The sequence below is a fragment of the Astatotilapia calliptera genome, chromosome 13 (assembly GCF_964374335.1).
Source record: "Astatotilapia calliptera chromosome 13, fAstCal68.1, whole genome shotgun sequence".
NCBI lineage: Eukaryota > Metazoa > Chordata > Actinopteri > Cichliformes > Cichlidae > Astatotilapia > Astatotilapia calliptera.
The window spans coordinates 14,047,970-14,067,038 of record NC_137434.1 but is presented as its reverse complement, the minus strand read 5'-3'; the positions used below and the strand labels follow the sequence as shown (position 1 = coordinate 14,067,038).

The 19,069-nt window shown below is 39.7% G+C and overlaps 1 protein-coding gene across 4 annotated transcripts in view; it reads right to left on the bottom strand.

Moving 5' to 3' along the window:
* khdrbs2 (KH domain containing, RNA binding, signal transduction associated 2) overlaps nt 1–19,069 on the bottom strand; it is an 80,312-nt gene that overhangs the window by 38,077 nt on the left and 23,166 nt on the right. For all 4 annotated transcript variants that reach the window (XR_013901076.1, XR_013901075.1, XM_026189986.2 and 1 more), the window contains 3 exons: nt 17,062–17,178; nt 11,822–11,968; nt 2,123–2,250 (listed from right to left, as the gene is read on the bottom strand). Coding sequence is in view for 2 of the 4 variants with exons in the window: in XM_026189986.2 (XP_026045771.1) it covers nt 2,123–2,250; nt 11,822–11,968; nt 17,062–17,178 (392 nt within the window). In the remaining 2 variants the exon portion in view is untranslated. The remainder of the gene's footprint in view (nt 1–2,122; nt 2,251–11,821; nt 11,969–17,061; nt 17,179–19,069) is intronic.

The window sequence follows — 19,069 nt, the reverse complement described above, 5'->3', positions numbered from 1 at the left end:
TACACTGTGCTCAGGTGAAACATAAGATAAACACAGCACTGGGGTAGATCTTGTTATGATCAGAAGGGTGACGAGTGTCACTTTGTGTTTTGTCTGCTCTGCAAACATGCCTGTGGGATGCAACATGGTTATTTCAAAAATGTGACAGAGCGATGTCATGTCTCCGTTTGCACGATAACACATCTGCCTGAAACCGCTGATTAATGTCAGGCTGCAGGCGGACAGGTATAGTTTTCAAATACAGCAAGTTGTTACTGACATGCACCGGTGGAGAGCAAGGGCCAAAGGGCTGGGGCAGACATGAGGAATTTAAGGTAGGTTGTTTCTTTATATAAAAGTCTGACTATCCAGCAGCTCGACTTCATGCTCGGTGTAGGGACTGCAGGGAGGATTTAACATTGCAAAGATGCCTATTTTCTGCTAACTTACATTTTTACAGCATGATACAGCTAGGGTATGGCAATTTGTCTTCCTCCAGCTTATTCTTCACTAGCTGGCAACCTATTGTGATCCAAAAATACAGACACTCAAATGGGAATTATTGGTGCATATTTTTAATGGAGATTTACAAAAATCGCTTATCATTGCAGCATAAGGGGAAAATCTGGAAAAGAAAGTGGTGGTACTGGTGGTGAATTGGGAGCGTCCCAATGTTGCTGGTGGATTTTGCTCATATGGATGTGCTGCCAGAAATAGGCCAGGCTTTCATGGCACACTCTACCTGGTTATTCCAGAGGGACTTTCATAGCTCACATAGATTAAGGTCAGTTTGCTCAACAATTAGATAAATAAATAATTCAAAAGGAGACTTATAGAGGGATGCGTGAACGTCTGATCCAATGAAATGCTCTGTAGCATTTATTGTTTCTGCATAGGCTGGCCTACAGGAGCTACGCGGAAAACAATTCACATTTTAAATTAAAAAAAAATGAAAAGAAACCATTAAAAAATATTAAATACAATATGATTAGGAATACTCACAACTGGTTTGCATAAAATACAGAAACATGTACAGGTGAACCAATTAATGTCAAAATTCACCATGAAGGTGGGTGCCTCATTGTTATTTTTTAACACATTTATTTTGTCATTCAGAGCAGGTTAGGTGCTAGGCTCTGTATTACCTGCAAATGCATAAAATTACACATTTTTATTGCATTGACTATTAGACATGAGAGATCTTGTTTTTCTTAAACCAGCCTTAAACCATGACATAGCCCCTGTCATGTTTTACAGAAGAATATAGACTATAGATATGGAATATGGAGTACCAAAAGACCTTTTTGCTGCTGATTTTAAAATCAGTTGTTGTGTAATTTTTCATACCTCAGCCTTTTCTTCCTGTTTCCCTTGTTTAAGAATGGCTTTTTGACAGCTGTGCTTCCATGGTGATGATTTCTAATGAGGTTGGGCGAACAGTAGACGCATATTTCAGGTCCTGTATTCCATCTTTGCTGGATTTTTTGCTATTTCTTAAAGACATGACTTTGAGATACTGTTGCTGTAGATATACCAAGTTTTCAGCAACAAGCTCTTTAGGAATCACTTTGTTGGTGCAAAAATACTATTTTATGCCATTCATGGTAAATTCAAGTATTTTCGGATACTTCAGCTAAAGAAGTTTTAGCAGCAGCCAAGAAGTTACAAAGTAAAAAGTGCCTGAAGCAATTTAGAATTGTTTCTTGTGTAAACATGAGACTGGTTTGGGTGATTTTTTTATGCTTGAATGCTCCATAGGTCAGTATTAAGTGGCCTAACAAACAAGTGGTCAAGTACAAAGTCTGCGCTTAAAAACTGGTAATAAACCAGCCAGTGTCCAAAGGAAAAACTCGGAAAGACCTTCAAACATAAAAGTATAGTTTAAGAAGACTTAAAAAAATGCAGTTCAGAATATAAAGAAATGAAATGTGAGTTTGGCTTTTGCACAGATGTAAGCAAGTGAATTCATAAAAGAGTAGAAATAAAATGAAATGGTTTTAAATATCACACAAGAAACACACCAGTAAAAATGATAAAACACCAAAAATAAAAAATAATTTAAATAAACTAATAATTAGGATGAGAAGTGTCTGTATAAATATTATGTATTTATGTGTGCTTGTGAGTGTAATTAAAACTTTACCTTGTGGTTATTGCGGTTGTTGGTCGTAGACACCTCCCTTGAACACTCCTCCCTCTGCTTGATTCGTCAGAGCCGTTCAACAGGGATAACTCCCGGAGTTGTTCCTGCCTGATCTCGTCATTGTAATCCTGTGGAAACAAAATGCAGCACGTCTCGTAAGAAAACAAAACAGAGAAGGTCATTTGTCTTCTGACTGCAACAGATGCTTGCAACAGCAGCAAATGTCATCAAATTAAAATTATCTCGACACCCAAGGGGAGCTTGTGGCTTTGCTGAGCGGTGACTAGCCAGTGAAGAATCTTTTGGTTATGGTTTGACTCAAAACGCAGAGGAAAGATTAGTGGTGGAGAAAAAGGCAATAAATATTTCTCAAATGAGCCGCGGGTTTGTTGGGGAAAGAAGAAAAACTATTTTCCTGTTTAGGTTTCGAAGACTAGTGTTAACTTCCCAGATGGCCTTTAAAAAGAAAAGGTGTCTAACCAAAAAATTTAGGGCAAAATTTATCTTGATGTTGGATGAGGAGAACAGAAACGGGAAATTAAATCAGACAAATATTTTTCTCACTTTAATGCAATACAAAAATAGCCCTTGATTTGTCTGCACACAGACTGTAATTGACACTTTCAACAACTTTGCGTGGAATATCGCTATCTTGCGATTCTGAACCATTTTTCTCAGCCCGCTATCAACATGATATGGATCGCGACACAGCAGATAAGGGAGTGGACAAAACAGCCTTCATTATCTTGTCACTGGTGACAGATAAACAAGTGTGGGTTTTTTTTTTTTTTTACGAAACACTTAAACCGAGTCCACGGGATTCAATACCATGGGCGAAATGTTTCTATAATGACACCAAGGCAGCAACAGATTTCTTTGGCTGTCACTGCTTATGACAGCACATTACGACCGCATGATCTGGTGTCACAGACTAAAAGGAGAGCCCCAAGAAAAATACGTCCTCTCGAACAAACATAAAAACCCAATATATGTTACTATGAGCAGCAATTTCAACTTTTACTCATGAAAGAGCCAATTTGTGGTGTCCATTGTATGTGCACATTTGTCACACTTCACATTCCAACAAATTTTAATATTAGACACTGATAACCCGAATAAAAACAAAATCTACGTTTTAAATCATGATTTTATTTATTAAGGGGGGAAACAGATGTTCAAATTTATGTGGCCCTGTGTAAAAAGGAAATTGCATCCCTTCCCTTCTCCTTGATAAAGAGAAGGGAAGGGATGCAATTTGTCTGACAAAGTGAAGTAGGCTTAAAGTCCTCAAAAAGCAACACATCATGTCATGATTTAAAAAACCCTTAAGAACAGGCTTAGAAACAAATGCATTGACATCTATCAGTCCGTAAAAGGTTACAATCCTTTTCTAAGGGTTTGGGACTCAAGTGAACAATGGTGAGAACAATTATCCACAGATGGAGAAAACAGTGGTGAACCTTCCTAGGATTGGTGGGTCTGCCAAAAATACTCCAAGAGCGCTTCAATGACTCATCCAGGAGGTCACAAAAGAGCAGGGAAAAGCATCTAAAGAGCTGCAGGCCTCTTTTCCTCAACAATAAGAAACTGACTGGGCATAAATGGCATCTATGGGAGAGTTCTAAGGAGAAAACCACTGCTGACCAAAAAGAACACAAAGGCTCACATTTGCCAAAAAACATCTTGATGTTCCCCAAGACTTTGGTGAAAATGTTCTGTGTACTGATGAGATAAAAGCTGAATTTCTTTGGGAGGTTTTAGACCCGTTACATCTGCTGCAAAACTAACAGAGTTTTTCATAAAAAACTCTGTGGTAGTGTGATGGTAGTGTCTGGGGCTGCTTTGCTGCTTGGTGATGGAACCATGAATTCTGCTCTCTACTCCTGAAGGAGAATGTCCGTCTACCAGTTTGTACCTGAAGCTCAAGCTCACTTGGGTTATGCAGCTGGACAATGAACCAAAAAATTTCAAAAACAAAACCAGAATTAAGTTTTTTTGAGTGGCCTAGACAAATTTCAGACTCAAATCACATTGAGATGCTCTGGTATGACCGTAAACAGGCTCCTAATGTTGGAAAGCCCTAAATGTGGCTGAATTAAAGCAATTTGGCAAAGAAGAGTGGGCCAAAATTCCTCCACAATAATGTGACTCATTGCCAGTTATCACATGCTTGATTACAGTTTTTGCTGCCAAGGGTGGCATCAGCAGTTATTATGTTTAGGGGACAATCAATGCAAGTTATCATTTACAACAATGTTAAATAAATATAAAAATGGTTTAAAAATGCAATTTTTTATTTCTATTTTCAAAGTCATCTGTTTTTTTTGTCATGGGCGGGTGGACAAAGGAGCCAGAGGCACAGGTTCAATACCCCTGACGTGGAGTTTAGTCCTTTCCTACCTACAGGCCAGGCTTATGGATCACATCACATTTAGTCATGAGGATATTACAAGACATCCTTTACCCACTCTGTGATTTGCATAGTTAGGACTGAATGTAATCAGATCTTCAACAAAAGCTTATTATTAGATTAAACTAATTCTGTGTGAACACAAAAAAATCTGAACTCATTAACTGTCTAAATGTGTGAAATGTAACCCTTTTTGCAGACTTGTTATCAGTCGTCAGTTTTAGCAGACAAATCTGCAATCACGCTCTTCTTTAATTTATTCATAATTTTCCTCAGGATCAAATTTTTCAGCCACATATTGTCGAAGGATTTGCAGCACACACTGTTCATTTTTCAAACCATAGAAAGAATATCTAAAAACAAGAGGTTAGTGTCTCTCTACTTAAATTGTCTTCTCCTTCTTTACATGTCTGACCTTCACTGTTTCTTAAGAAGTTAATGGAGCATGATTTTGAGGTGGAAAAAAAGAGAAATTTTTATCATTGTTATAGTGAGCAACCTTGATTCGGTGAATGTGAACACATTCGATACTGTTGCAGCAAAACTGAGCATTCATTAAACTGCAGCATGTCAGACATGTCTTCATTTACAGTAACAGGCTGTGTGTCATGCACAGGCCATATGATGAACAGATTATAAAGACTGAAAACACTGACACCAACATACCGTGAAAGAAGAAAATGAAACCATGGTGGTGGACATGTGACAGACTGTGCACGTTCTTATAATGAACAAATAAGGCCTACAGCATTCTGTTTAATTCAAGGAGACTGGCAGAGCTCTTAATAAGAAATCTGGCAGCTCATTCAAAGCTCAACAAACCTGCCAGAGCTTGTGAAAGTAGACTGTTGACAAAGGTGTTAACATGAGTATACAGAGATAAAGCCCAAGCTGAGGCTTCTCGAGCCAGATTGTTTGCACACTGTGATTAATTCTGACCATGCATGACCTTGTACACATGCAATGCCCTTCACAGAGCTTAAGTTAGACTTAAAGAGGTCAACACATGAAGTGCAGTGTTACCAATCATTGTGATGTTTGCGTCTGCCAGCTATTTGTCTCTGTGGCCAGAAAATAACAAGTCAAATTAATTTGGCATTCTTCAATCATCAGCTTTATTATAAGTGACGCTGTCATGTCAGATCACCTTTGACACCTGCGGCAGTATTGAACAAGGTAAATACATTTATCCAACAAAAACATCATATTAAAAGACATGAACAAACCAAAGAAAATGGATCAGTCTTAGCTTTTGAATAAATCGTGTGACATTTGTTGGATTACAGTGATTATATAAGATTGTTTTGTTTCCCAACATAATGCATTTAAGGGGTAGAGTCGTGCTATTAGTGATATTATTGTGTTTGAAGAATCAAAAAGCTGTGTACTCAGAGACTCACTGGATTCGTAGAAATGTCTGGCAGTGTGAATGTATGTATTTGAATTTGAAGGTGTTAACAAAATCTATGTTTAAATGTGGGTGCTATGCATCAGGTAAACTATGCCAGTACCAGGCTGGACCCTCAGAACTGCCTTCATTCTTTGTGGTATAGATTCAAAACGGTGCTAGAAACGTTCCTCTGATGTTGGTTCATCTTGACGTGATAAAAACATGCAGATTTATCAGCTCCACATTCATGATGTGAATCTTCTGTTCCACCACATCCCAAACGTGCTTTGTTGAACTGAGATCTGGTGACTGTGGAAGCCATTTGAGTACAGTGAACTCCCTGAGATGTTTAAGAAACCAGTTTGAGATTATTTAAGCTTTGTGACATGGTGTGTTAACCTGCTGGAAGCAACTTGACTTAGTGTTAAGAAATATATTCTAAAACACTTCTTCAGTAAAGACTCAGAGAAGAGAAACACACAGAACTTCTTGCTAGCAAGGGCAGTCTCCAGAACTGAGACTCGCGCTGAGAAACTGCCCCGGTCTTTATTTATACTTCAGTGAGCGTTTGTTCCTTACATTGGAATGTGGAGGTGTACGTGTGTGTGTGTGTGACCCCATAAACGACTTCCCTTAACCTGCTGGTCTGGAAAATCCAACAGTTCATCTATATGTAAAGAAGGCACTTAGACTAAAACTGACATAGCTACGTTAATCCTACCGTAAAACAATAAGACAAGGTACGACCTCTCCCATGCTCCTAGGATGTGGGGGTGAACACCCTGGAATGTTACAGACCTCCTAGGATGAGACATTCTTTCAATATGCCACCAACTATATACTTCTACACACAAATGATTACATGCAGTATTCTACCATATGCAAACTTATATCATTAAAAGATTATACTGACTACTAAGTACAATTTTCCTATTAACACTTAGTTATACTAAGACTCAGAAGATGGGTGCACTGTGGTCATAAGGGCATGGACATAGTCAGGTATGGTGTGGCATTTGAATTATATTCAGGTGGTACTGAGGAGCCCAAAGTGCGCCAGTGAATTATCCCTCCCATATATCCTCGAGTATAATCTGAACTGTTGATACAGGGCAGGATGGATCATGTTGTTTGCACAAAATTCTGACCTCACCATCCAAATGCTGCAGCAGAAATTGAGACTCATTAAACCAGGCAATATTTTGACTGGTTTGATAAACAACCATGTCACATTCAAAGTCACCTTTCTTCCCCATTCCGATGCTCAGTTTGAAAGTCGGCAGCTTGTCTTGCCAATGTTCACATGACTAAATGCTTTGACTTGTTCCCATGTTACTGGCTGGTTAGACACTTGCATTACCAAGCGGCTGAAAGGTGTATCTAACAAAGAGTGGGGAATAGACTGCCTCAGGAAAAGTGCTCAGACATATCTTGTCCTCTGTACTAGATAAAAGACTTCATATTTTTTGCACACCAGTTGTATATAATACAATGATAAGCTCTATTAAAGAATCAAATTCTAACTAATGCATCTTTTTTTTTTAAGTTCTTTCACATTACAAGTTCTTTCAAAGTTAGCTCAACACAAACAGCAATTAGCTGTGCACAGTCTGGCTCTATTATGGAGATAATAATGCAGAATATTTAACTCTGCATCCCTGACCAATTTTTTAGGTGGTCTCTAAGCTTCCTCACCCAGGACGTCTGGGCCAAATAATTAGGATAGTGCAGTATGAGTAAACCCAAGCACACCTGGGTCAGTTTTTACAGCAGTTTTAATTTTGTTTGACTTTATGGAAAAACAAATAAGCAGTGTATATCTCATTAAAGTATCTGTGTCACCGGCTATCTGCCAAAATGCTTCCATTGCAGTTTGGCCCAAGATGAAGGCCTCACAAGCGTCTGTCTTTACAGTAACGCACTGATTAGGCTTTTCTTTTCTTTTTAGATGCATAAATTGTGAGCTAACAGGACTGATTTCTGATTTGCAATTCTGCTTCATTGTAAGTCCTGGTAAGCTTTCTGTATCAGCTTCTGACAAAATTCAGATCTAGTTGTATGTGCTCTGTTTCTGATGGCCAACAAATGATCAACTGATGCTAATGTCTAATTAAAAGTGACCATAGCACGCATGTGGCATTGTGGTAGACAGCTACGCATCTCTGTGACTCTGCCTGCTGCATCATGTTGGTTTATGAAGCATAATCCAGCAAAATGCCAGCGGGAGTCAGTGGTAGGTTTCCACGGGGGAGCTCTGATTCAAATCGAGCATGTTTGTGGCAGGATGATCAACTTCTGTATGAGCTACACTCTACATTTCCTATTGAGCTGAAAAGAAACCTCTGTTTTGAACATATTAAAAGAGTAGCTGAATATAATTAGGCTCTTACAAAATAGTCAGTGTCAAGTATAAAACAGTATGGAACCTGACCCCTGCAATAAACTGCAGTTCCTCAAATGGCCACTTGAGGCCAGCTCCAACAGAGAGTCAATCAGAGCAGAAAGAAGAAGGGTGCGAAAAACAAGTTTGATCTTTCTTTACAGTAATTTGACATTCAGCATGGGTCCCTATGTAGTTAATTATACTAACAACCAATCCAAGAAACCTGTGATGCAAGTTTTGGTTAATGTGTCACCTGGTGCCACATCGTAATATTTTACTGCTAATAGATTTTATTATTTTATAGTTTTCATGTTTTTATTTTGGTATGATATTTGTATGTTTTCTGAAACTTTTTGGGGGGTTGTCTAACGTCCTTCCAGCATCTACCAAATGAATGCAATGAGGCACACTTGCCCTGTCAACCATGTTTAAAAATGGGGACAAGAGAGCGCCACAACAAAGCAAGGAAAAAAAGATGGGCAAAGGCACCCAGGGCTGGGAGGCCATGGAGTTGTTTTCTTGGGATGAATGCCTGGCACAGAGAAGGAGTGAGCTCTGGCAATAGCAGGAGACTCGGCAAAGAGAGACCAAAGAGACAAGTGAAGATGAGAAGGACCGAGTAAACTTCTGCTATACTGCTGGGAGTGTGCTCTTGAGAGACTGTTGTGGCTTTGGGGTTTTTCTTTTTTTTCCCCATTTTTCAGCTGCCAAGTTTCTTAGGAGATGGATATTTTAGGGCTTTTTTTAAAAAAAGGAAAAAAAATTAAAGGAACATTTTGAAAACACATCAGATCTCAATGGGAAAAAACATGCTGGGTGCTATAATGATATGGGGTGGGATGTGTTAGAAACAGAAGGATGCTGCATCATTTGATAGAAATATGATGTATTAACCTATAGAAGGAAATTTCATTGCAGCAACTCAAAATAATACTCAGTAGTTTGTGTGCCCCCCCCCCCCCCCCCACGTGCTTGTATAGATGCCTGACAAAGCGTGGGCATGTTCCTGATGATGTGGTCCTTTGATCTTCTACCAGATCTGGACCACAGCATCACTGAGCTTCCAGATAGTCTGATGCACAACCTGGCAATGTTGGTTGGACGGAAACATAATGTTCCAGATTTGTACTATTGGATTCATGTTAGGCAGGCACAATCAATGGTATAATTCCTTCATTCTCCAGGAACTGCCTGGATACTCTGGCATTAGGAGGAACCCAGCAACTATAGCACCAGCATATGGTCTGACAATAGGTCCCTGACAACAGTCAGGGTGCCGTTGCCTAGCCTGTAGCGGTCTGTGGATCTCTCCATGGATGTGCCTCCCCAGACCATCACTGATCCACAAAAAACTGGGCATGCTGAACAATGACAACATAAAGTTTTCCATTGCTTCTCCAGGCCCTTTCATGACTCTCACATGTGCACAAGGTGAATCTGATCTCATCTGTGAAAAGCACAGGGCACCAGTGGTGGACCTGCCAATTCTGGTATTTTATGGCAAAGGCCAATCTGCTCCCATAGTATTGAGCAGTGAGCACAGAGCTCATTAGACGACGTCTGGGCCTCTGGCCTCCCTCATGAAAGTTGCTTGTGTTTGTTTGGTTAGAGGCATTCATACCAGTGGCCTGCTAGAGTTCATTTTGTAGTGCTCTGGCACTGTGCATCCTGTTCTACTATAGTTGTGTCTTTAAAGACAGCATTGCTAAGCTTGGTTTCTTTACTTGGTTTCGGCTACTAGACACTGCTCAGCTCACTCTGGGTCCACAAAGGCTTCATCCAACTTTTCTTTCACATATGCATGAGTACACCGCAAATACACCTGTAACCATATGTTGCTTTTCACGATTTATCAGAGCACGTCTCTGACAACATGTTTTACAATGCAGCTCCTAATGCATTATGCAGCAATTTAAAAAAAAATAGCAGGACATGTATATGCCACTCCTCACCTGAGGCGTGAAACATCTGTCACTACTACTACTGACAGATGCCTGCTGTGTTGCATTATGTGCAGTTTATTTGCAAAATCCTAATAATATGCCCGAGGCAGTGGACATGTGCTCTGAAATTGGTACTAAAGTTTTTTTAATGTGATTTTATTGTCATGTGGAGAAGGTGTAAGCTGAATTTTGATGTTGCCTACCTTACTGCGTTGTGTTTTTTTCAAATTTCAGTAAATACGGGGTTTATTTTTCTAACTCAGCGTGAAATTAGTGTTGGAAATGTCTGATTAACTAGCAACATTTAACAGTTTTCTTAATCTTGCATTCATTTTGGATTAAAGGAGCATTTTTGTTAACATCCACCTGCCCAAAATGTACTTCCACGGTAATCATTTTCGGATTACTGCAATTAAAAGCTAATTGCTTCTTTCCCAGGTCATTTTGCAGACAAATCTTTACAAAAGATCTAAAATAACTAACCTAAAATCTCTGAATGAGTGGATATATTAAAAAACAACTAGTCCTATATCACGGCTGGTCCTGTGTACACACTGATTAGCATCAAATAATGCAGTTTACTAAAAAAAAGTAAGAGGGGTCCTTTTTTAGAAGAGATTACTGAGTTTCTCACAGGTGCAAAAATAGGAAACTAAGGGGGAAAAGGCTTAGAAAAGCAGGTTTAAACATAAGCTGCTAAAGGTTCAACTAATTGCTTTGCATGCAACACTTTACAGCACGGGTAAGTTCTCGTGGTTGTTTTGCACCACTTGGTAATGAGTCACATGTTCACAAGTTTGTGTTAGGAGCAGCAAGAATGCACCAAGGAACTGAAAGTGGTAAAATTGTTCCCATCAGTTTTCCCTTTCACCAGCCAACAAACACATAAATAGATTCTCTTGGCTTTTAGCTTAACTTCTGATGGAGTGTTTAACCACTGTTTTCGAGCATTCTCCCTAAAAGCGTGCACACAGAAACATCAGGAGCGGATCTATAATCAGGTACTTCCCTACTGTTTTTTGGCAGACTTTGTGAAGTCATTAGTAGCTGCTTTTGTTCAGTGCGGTATCATCATCCTCCTGGCCCACCGAGACAAAATTCTTGCATGAATATTGGTTCAGTATAGCAAGAAGCATGAACTTCATAAAGCAGACTCATGCAGCACAGCTCCTCTATTAGACTTGTCACATTTGCAAAGCTTGATTAATATTTACAGCTTAAACTCAGCGAGAGTACACAACATGCACATTAATTATTGCTAAGTTCTCCAGGCTAGGTTGCTGGAGTCTTGGAAGTTGTTCCATACTGCACTTTAATTGCTGAATACATTATTTTTCATTTGTAACTAAGGGCATGTAGTGTCGAACGGTAGTTGTAATGCAGAGAAAAGCTTCACGCTCGTATCTTCCTCTTATTTAAACAAACCCCCGATACTGTAAACTCAGTACTGCTGCATGCTAATAAGGGTGATGAAGAAATGGTCAAGTCAGCAGTAAATGCGCTTGTTTGTACTGTACAGGACGGTGTAGGAATAAAAATTACAAAGAAAAATCGTGTAAAGTATTAAACTTACTGGTACTAGGAATTTCTTTATCTCCTCCAAGGCGTGACTCATGCGGGAATAGGCCTCTCCAGGTGGAGCAAAGACCTCAATTAAAACGTGCAGATCGTTACTCAGATGGGCGTATTTGGCCTCCCCGCTTTTCCTTAATTCTTCTTCCTGTAAAAAATAGAAGAGGAAGGGAAGTTTTTTGTGTGTTTTTTTTAGAAATTCACCAAATTAATATCTTTAATATAAATGTTTAATTTGAATAAATCAAGGCGCCATTTATCCTCCCTACAGATGCTGCACATCTGTAAACTGCTTTGGAACGCCACCTCCACCCCAGCTCCTCCTTTTCATGCTTTTTATGTCTTATCTATTGTCACTGATCAGTTCTGTGCCGGGGGCTTCCCATCATTCTCCCTGCCTCAAGCTCCTCGTGTATGCAGATGGAAAAGGGCGGGGAGGTGTGCTCTCCCCGCATTATGCTTTCCACGTCTGCACATGCCAGGCGCGAAGGGGGTCCCTGAACAGAGTCATGCCGCCAGATATCATTTACTTCATGTTGAAGAATGGTCTTTTTATTGTAGTGGTCTTGACTGAAAGAGCACAATACAAGCTTCGGGTTAACACATAGTAATTGCACTACTGCATAAATTGCTGGATTATCAAAGAGCTGTTTGATTAATTATTAATTTTGATATCAGTTTTTTGTTATGTGTTTATTGCAGATTTCAGGGTGGTTGAGGAGCAGGTGTACTAAGCAGGCAGACAGAGTGAGGTCTCCTGGTGGACAGGTGAGGCATTAACCTTTCAATAAATATTCTGAGATGGAAGAGAAAGGTAATGGATTGCCAGAGGAAAATATCCATCAAAATTAAGTTAAATGGGAAAATGAACAAATGCTTGCTGAAGCTATCACACTGATTTCCATTCTTGCTAGAATTCCAGCTGGATGCTTTTCTAGTAGTCATTTCCCCTATCATTGTTAATATTTGGTAAAAGCTGTGGGATATGGAAGTGAGTTTTTGTCAGCTTATGGAGAAAGTCATGCCAGGGAAATAATAACAACCACTGCTTTAAAGCAACGCAGCACTGCACATTTAGCAAAGATGCAGGGCAAAAAGAAAGAATTTCAGGAGAGAAAGTTCAGTTTGGATAGGGCACACTGCGCTGATCTCAATCTTACATTGTGCACCGAAGTAAACATGTTTTCAATACAGACTCCCACACAAAACTCCTCCAGACTCTGTTCACAGGAGCACCTTTAATTCTTCACCCGGGCCCTGCAGAGACCTGCCTTAGGCGTCACACTGACATTAACGGCTTAAAAGATCTGCAGTATAGCTCGGGGCAAGTGGTAACTGTGTTTTAAAAGGAGCGTTAAATCAATTCCACATTTAACAAATAATCAGAAGTGATGTGAGGCCTTTTTTCTACTTGTACTAGTTACAAACGCAGCGGCTGCATTCTGAACAATGTACAGAATATTCAGTCATGTCAGAATAAAGACTGACTAAGGATTTTTTTTTAAACCTGTTTTCATTCATCCTTCGCTGCAACAGTTGGGTATTGAGTGCTTTTCTCAAGGACACCTTGATGGTGGCTGCTAAGAGAAGTGAGAGTGCCACTCATGCACTTTACTTTATCAGCCAATCTGGGGCTTCAAACTTTTGTCCTTGCATCACAGGGCCGATGCCTTCCCTCTGGGAGAAGCCGGCTTTAATTAAAAATTTCTCCCAAGATGTCATCATTTTTCACTTTCTCTGTCAGCGAGCCTAGGTTATTGTGTATCTGATCAAAACATGCATGTGGGCAGACCAATCTGTCTGCAAGCTGGTACAGTAATTTGTCCCTGAAACGCTAGATAGCGTGACTGCCTGCTTAATTGAAGCTATTGTGTGGTTCACTGCTGTAAGGATTATATGTTGTGTATATAAACAATATTCTGTCCTGCCTGCGGTGTTAACCTTGACTACCAGGAAATAGTCTGGAACCAGAGAGGTGAAATAAGGACTTTTCAACTCTATGATTAAGCACCACATAAACTCTTACTTGTACACGAAGTGTAATATTGAGCATATGGTTTAATATTAGCTTGTGAGGTGCTCTTGTGAAAATGTTCCCAGCCTACCCTCCTTACCCTACTGCTGGGCTGATGCTTCTAAATGTGGAACTGGATAAGGTGGCAGAAATGTGTGTAGGCAATGTGCTTTTGAATGTAATAGGGCTTTGGCGGCGTCTGCTCGACACTGCCTTGTGGCCAGATGCCTTGAAAGGCTGCCAGCCTTTCACTCAGGACCTCTGGGAGCCAGTCTCATCACAGAATGCCTCAGACTTGCCTAGACCGTACACAAAATCAATACCCCTCAGATAACACCAAGCAAAATCAGATCATTATGTAGCCATTGTTGGTAAGAGTCAACTGTTAAGAGTCTATTATTGTCCTGTGTGCTGGGTGAATACAGCCGGGGACTTTATAAGGACAAGGACTAGAAAAACAACACGTGTCTTCCTCAAGATGAATTTCCATGTCAGCGACATAGCAAGGGACATAGTGAACATTAAAATTGCCGCTTGCTCAGTATAACAATCTCAGCAAAGCATGCAGGTAAATGAACTGTTATGTTGCTGACAGTTTGACTGTTATTAACATTTTAGTGCCTCTTTACTTAATTTAGCACACCAAAGACAAGTTAATGTAGCACATGAGCAAACTCAATGGACTTAGTGGCAGTAAGCCAAAATTGTAAATGAACTCCTGCACCAGCCAAGGTACATCCAAGAATTAGATGGTGCAAAAAAAATATCCTCATCTCAGTGCCTTCAAAAGGAAGACTTTCCATCTCACCATTAGGTCCATAAAAGGTCACTTTTATTGTATTAATTTCTATTTACAATACAAAGTTTAAACACTTATTACTTAGTCTCAGTTATTCAGTTATATAAATTTTCTGTAACTGATATTTGGTATTATCACACAGAAAATGACTGATTTCATCTATTCTGCAGATAATCTCAATCTATTTGGTCCATTTTTAAAAAAAATGTGTTTGCATGTATAGCATTAATATTGATCTTGGTAAAATAAATATTAATAACTGCATGTGTCTTGTATTAATAATGCTGTTTCCAGACATTTACTGTAGAGCTGAACATATCTAGACATTACCTGACTCGAGGTGCATGTGAGAATCATAACGTCTAATGCAGCCAGACTGGACGTTAGCCTCTCAGCTCTCTAATAAAAACACTGTGTGATGTTAGACTGTGCTGATGTGCGAATAGAGCAGCTAACTGTCTGGTGCATTCATCTCCAGCAGGTGACCATCACGTGTGCACGCTCTATCCTGACAGCTTGTCTAAATCACACTACTGAGTTTTTTTAAAATGGTAGGACTCTGTGTGAAACAGGCTATTTTCTGCTGCGTGTTATCTTAAAAGAAAGTGTGAAAAAAAAAATCCAACTTGTTCATGTCTAAAAACAGAAGCTTCTTTAGTTTGGGCATACATGGCTAAGTACATATCAAGATCATCCTAAAACTCCTATACTGAAAATCTAAGGGTCACAGCATAACTTCAGCTGGACATGCTTAAATTATTTTAAGCATCAGTCTGTGTGTATGTAGATGCAAGTATATGATCTAAAGGCTGCGTAATACACGTATTCATAACCTTAATCAGAACAGTTATTAAATGGACTGTATATAATTTACACAGATGAACATTAGAACAGATTTGTTTGAGGGGTTTAAGTCTCTCTGGTCCTGCGATTACGTTATTGATGATAACATAATTACATAATCATATGTAATTAATTAAACATAATTACATTTACTGTTCCAGTGGCATTTATTGGAAGTTCATGTTTTTATCTTTCTGTTAAATATCAACAGAATCCAAATCACTTTTATTGTGTACACACAAAAGAAATTGATCTCCCGTTTCTTTGCTGCACTCAATGGACTTAACACAATAGACAAACAGACAATAACAATACGTGTTCTTCTTTGAGGACTTGACAGTATGTATGTAGTATATAGAATATACAACATACAGTATATACAGCGTGCTTTTGTAGCAGGTATGGTGGCTGTTTAGTACAGACACCATGTGAGCGATTTAAGTGTTGATCAGAGTGACAGCCTGTGGAAAGAAACTGTACAGACGTCTGGTTGTTTTGGTGCTCAGTGCTCTGCAGCACCAATCAGAGGGGAAGAGTTGGAGGTGGCCGTGTTCAGGGTGTGCTCATTTCCTGATTCTGGATTTTTTTTTATAAGCCCTGAATGGAGGGCAAGGTGACACTGGTGATTTTTTTCTGCAGTCCTGACTGTCCGTTGTAGTGTGTTCTTGTCCTGCTTTGTGGGTGATCCAAACTAAACAGTGATGTATGTGCTGAAAACCCCTGCTGCTAAGTGCTCCTCCATGTTCACAGGTTGTTCTCTAACTATGCCTGTCTGCTATATGTTCCTGAGGAAGTGCTCTCCAAAGACACTTAAGAACTTGTTTTTGCACATAACTGCGAGCTGCAAACAAAGCTATGGGAATGCTGACAGTGAAAGGAAACAGCAGTGTTGGACAGCCAAACTTTATGCAGCATGCTATAAGCTACACGAGTTCAATAAACCTGAAGAAAGCTGTAAATTCGAATAACAAATGTCTTGTAAAAAAAGAGGGAAAAAAGTGTAAAAAATGAAATCAGTTAAAGCCTCTGTAAAGTTGCTCCAACAGCCTTTGCACTGTTTTGCCCTCAATATGTACTCGATGTATTGAAATGCAGCTCTAGTTTCACCAAAGAGGCGATAAGGCTGAAAGTCTTTTGTCATGTCTGAATGTCTGAATCAGAGGCTACAGTAATAATAGCAATGTAACTCTAGAGCAGCACAGTGCGACCTGTTATGAGCGTGAATACCAGATCCAGCAGGCTGTCTGTGTACACGCTCGGATAAGTTTGGCTCCAGGGGACCACATGTCAGCAGAATAAATGACTTTGGCAAAGAGATTCATTACTTTGCCTTCATAATTGACGATTACAGAATATGCTATTAAACAACACAGAAAAACATTCCCATTTTTCGCCTACATATGTTTGTCAAGTGAAAGCTATTAATTTTATTCTGGGTGTTATTCATCTCAGTTACTGCTCAGATGGTGTTGGTTAAAATATTCCACTGTGCTTTTGGTAGGATTTCAAGAGCTTTGTCTTTGTAAATATTTCTCTTTGATCAGCCAAACAGCTATATCTCAGCACCAATCGATAGACGCCTTACCTTGTCTTTATCTCTCATGGACCCTTTGCCAAGGATGGACATCTTCACTCCTGTCTCCTCTTGTAATCGTTTCATAGAATTTCCCCGTGGTCCCAGCAGCTTCCCTACAAAATTAAACTATGCAAGAGGAGAATAATGGCAATGAGAGACCTTATCAGAGTGTCCTGCATACCTAAGAAGAGAATTAATAGTTAAAAAGCTGATTTATATTTCCATATAACTGTTTTCTAAGCATCCTCTCTTTTTACGTGCTGCATGTAAAAGGGATTTGATCTTTTCAGAGAAAAGGTTAACCATGAAAGATCACCGCTGGCCATTAGTTATCTATTATCGATATAACCTCACATTCCACTGATCATTTATCATGTGAGAAAAAGCTGAAATGTAGCCTGTAATAAATCAATATAATGGTGCTCTGTGTGTAGCACATTAAAGGTAAATGCAACTCTCATCTTCATTCCAGCATATGTGTCTGTCCTGTGCTTGCTCCATGCCCTCGATAGTCATGCGTCTTAGTGGCGTTTAGGGTCATCGAAGTCATGCTAAGAGAAAGGAAACGAATGGGAACATGGACTCAAACCAATAATATTCCTGAGACTGTTCCAGAGGTCAGTGCTGAGATAAAGTCAGAAATAATGACTTTCTTCCCAGTGGGAAATTAAGTAATACTATCCTGATGACAAACTATTAGATTAAAGCCTTGGGGCTATCATTTCCCTCTTACTGTGCACCAGCTAGTGTTCATACTGAGAAAAGTAACTCTGGGTAGCCACAACACTGCTGAGATTACCAGTTATTAAAAGGTAAAACTCATAACGCGACTGCAGTGAGTCTGGCAGTTTTTGAAAACATGGGTGGGGATGACTATTAACACTACTTAACACACAATTTTTAATTGTTAAAACACCCAGCTTCGACTTTCAAATGTTTCCTGTTAGGTGAGATTAAAAGTAGACCACCTCCGGAGTTGAACAGGTGGTCAGCCGCCTACTGCAACACACTCTGTCCAGCCCTAAAATGACATTAACCTTTTCACAAAGCAGGTTCTCCTACCGTGAGAAGAGCTCATAACCTTACTGCCAGCTGTGTGCGGCTGCTGCAACGCAACTCCAATAACTGCTCGCTCAGCTTATTCAACCTAAAGTGTCCCGTCAATTTATGAAACAGACACTAATTTTCCATCTATCTTGTGCCGGGCTGACTTATTTTAATGAACATCATTAACACCACAAGTGAATGCCACAACCAGGATTTTGAGGCGCCAGGGGATGTGTATATGAAGAAAAAAAAATCTGCTGTCCTTGCCTGTCCTCTGATCTGAATGATTAAGGCGCCTTTGTGGATGCCTTTCTTCAGCTGCTTTGACAGGACTATCCTATAGCTGGCAGGGAGCTGGAGAGCAGATGGTCGTTGTGGCTACATCGGGAAGCCGCTCGCTGGGTGGTAGGAGAAGAGTGGCCTGTTTTCATTAAGCTAATGAATGTCTGGAGCCATTCTGCTGCTCCATGGTGAGCAATTTGAGCTTCGGAAAGGGGTATGGTTCAGTGTTAAATGAGGTTTGAAATGATTCTATATACCCCCTATAGTCTTAACACTGATAAGTGTGCAGATATTAGAAGGAAGGGTGTTGTGCATGCAACAATTAAGCGCAAAGACATTTCAAACATTGAACAAATACTCGATGATAAAATGGCTGGAATGAAACCCTTGTTTGTACTGTATGCTGTATTGCACACTCTGGGTCTTCTTTTTCTTTTCTTCTGAAAACCAAATTTTAATGTTTTGGTCTCCATACTGATTCTAAAATACGAAGCTCTGCGCTGTGTAACCTTACAAGTTCACAGGGTATAACGAAAAAGGTGAAGATTGAGTTGGACACAGCTTACAAATGTAGCTGAATAAAGCACTTTTCAAAAGCACCTCAGTGTGTCTGTTTCGTGGTTGTGCTTCCTTCAGTGGCCTGCATCTGCAAACAAACAGTCTGAAGACACGTGTGTAGCATTGTTTT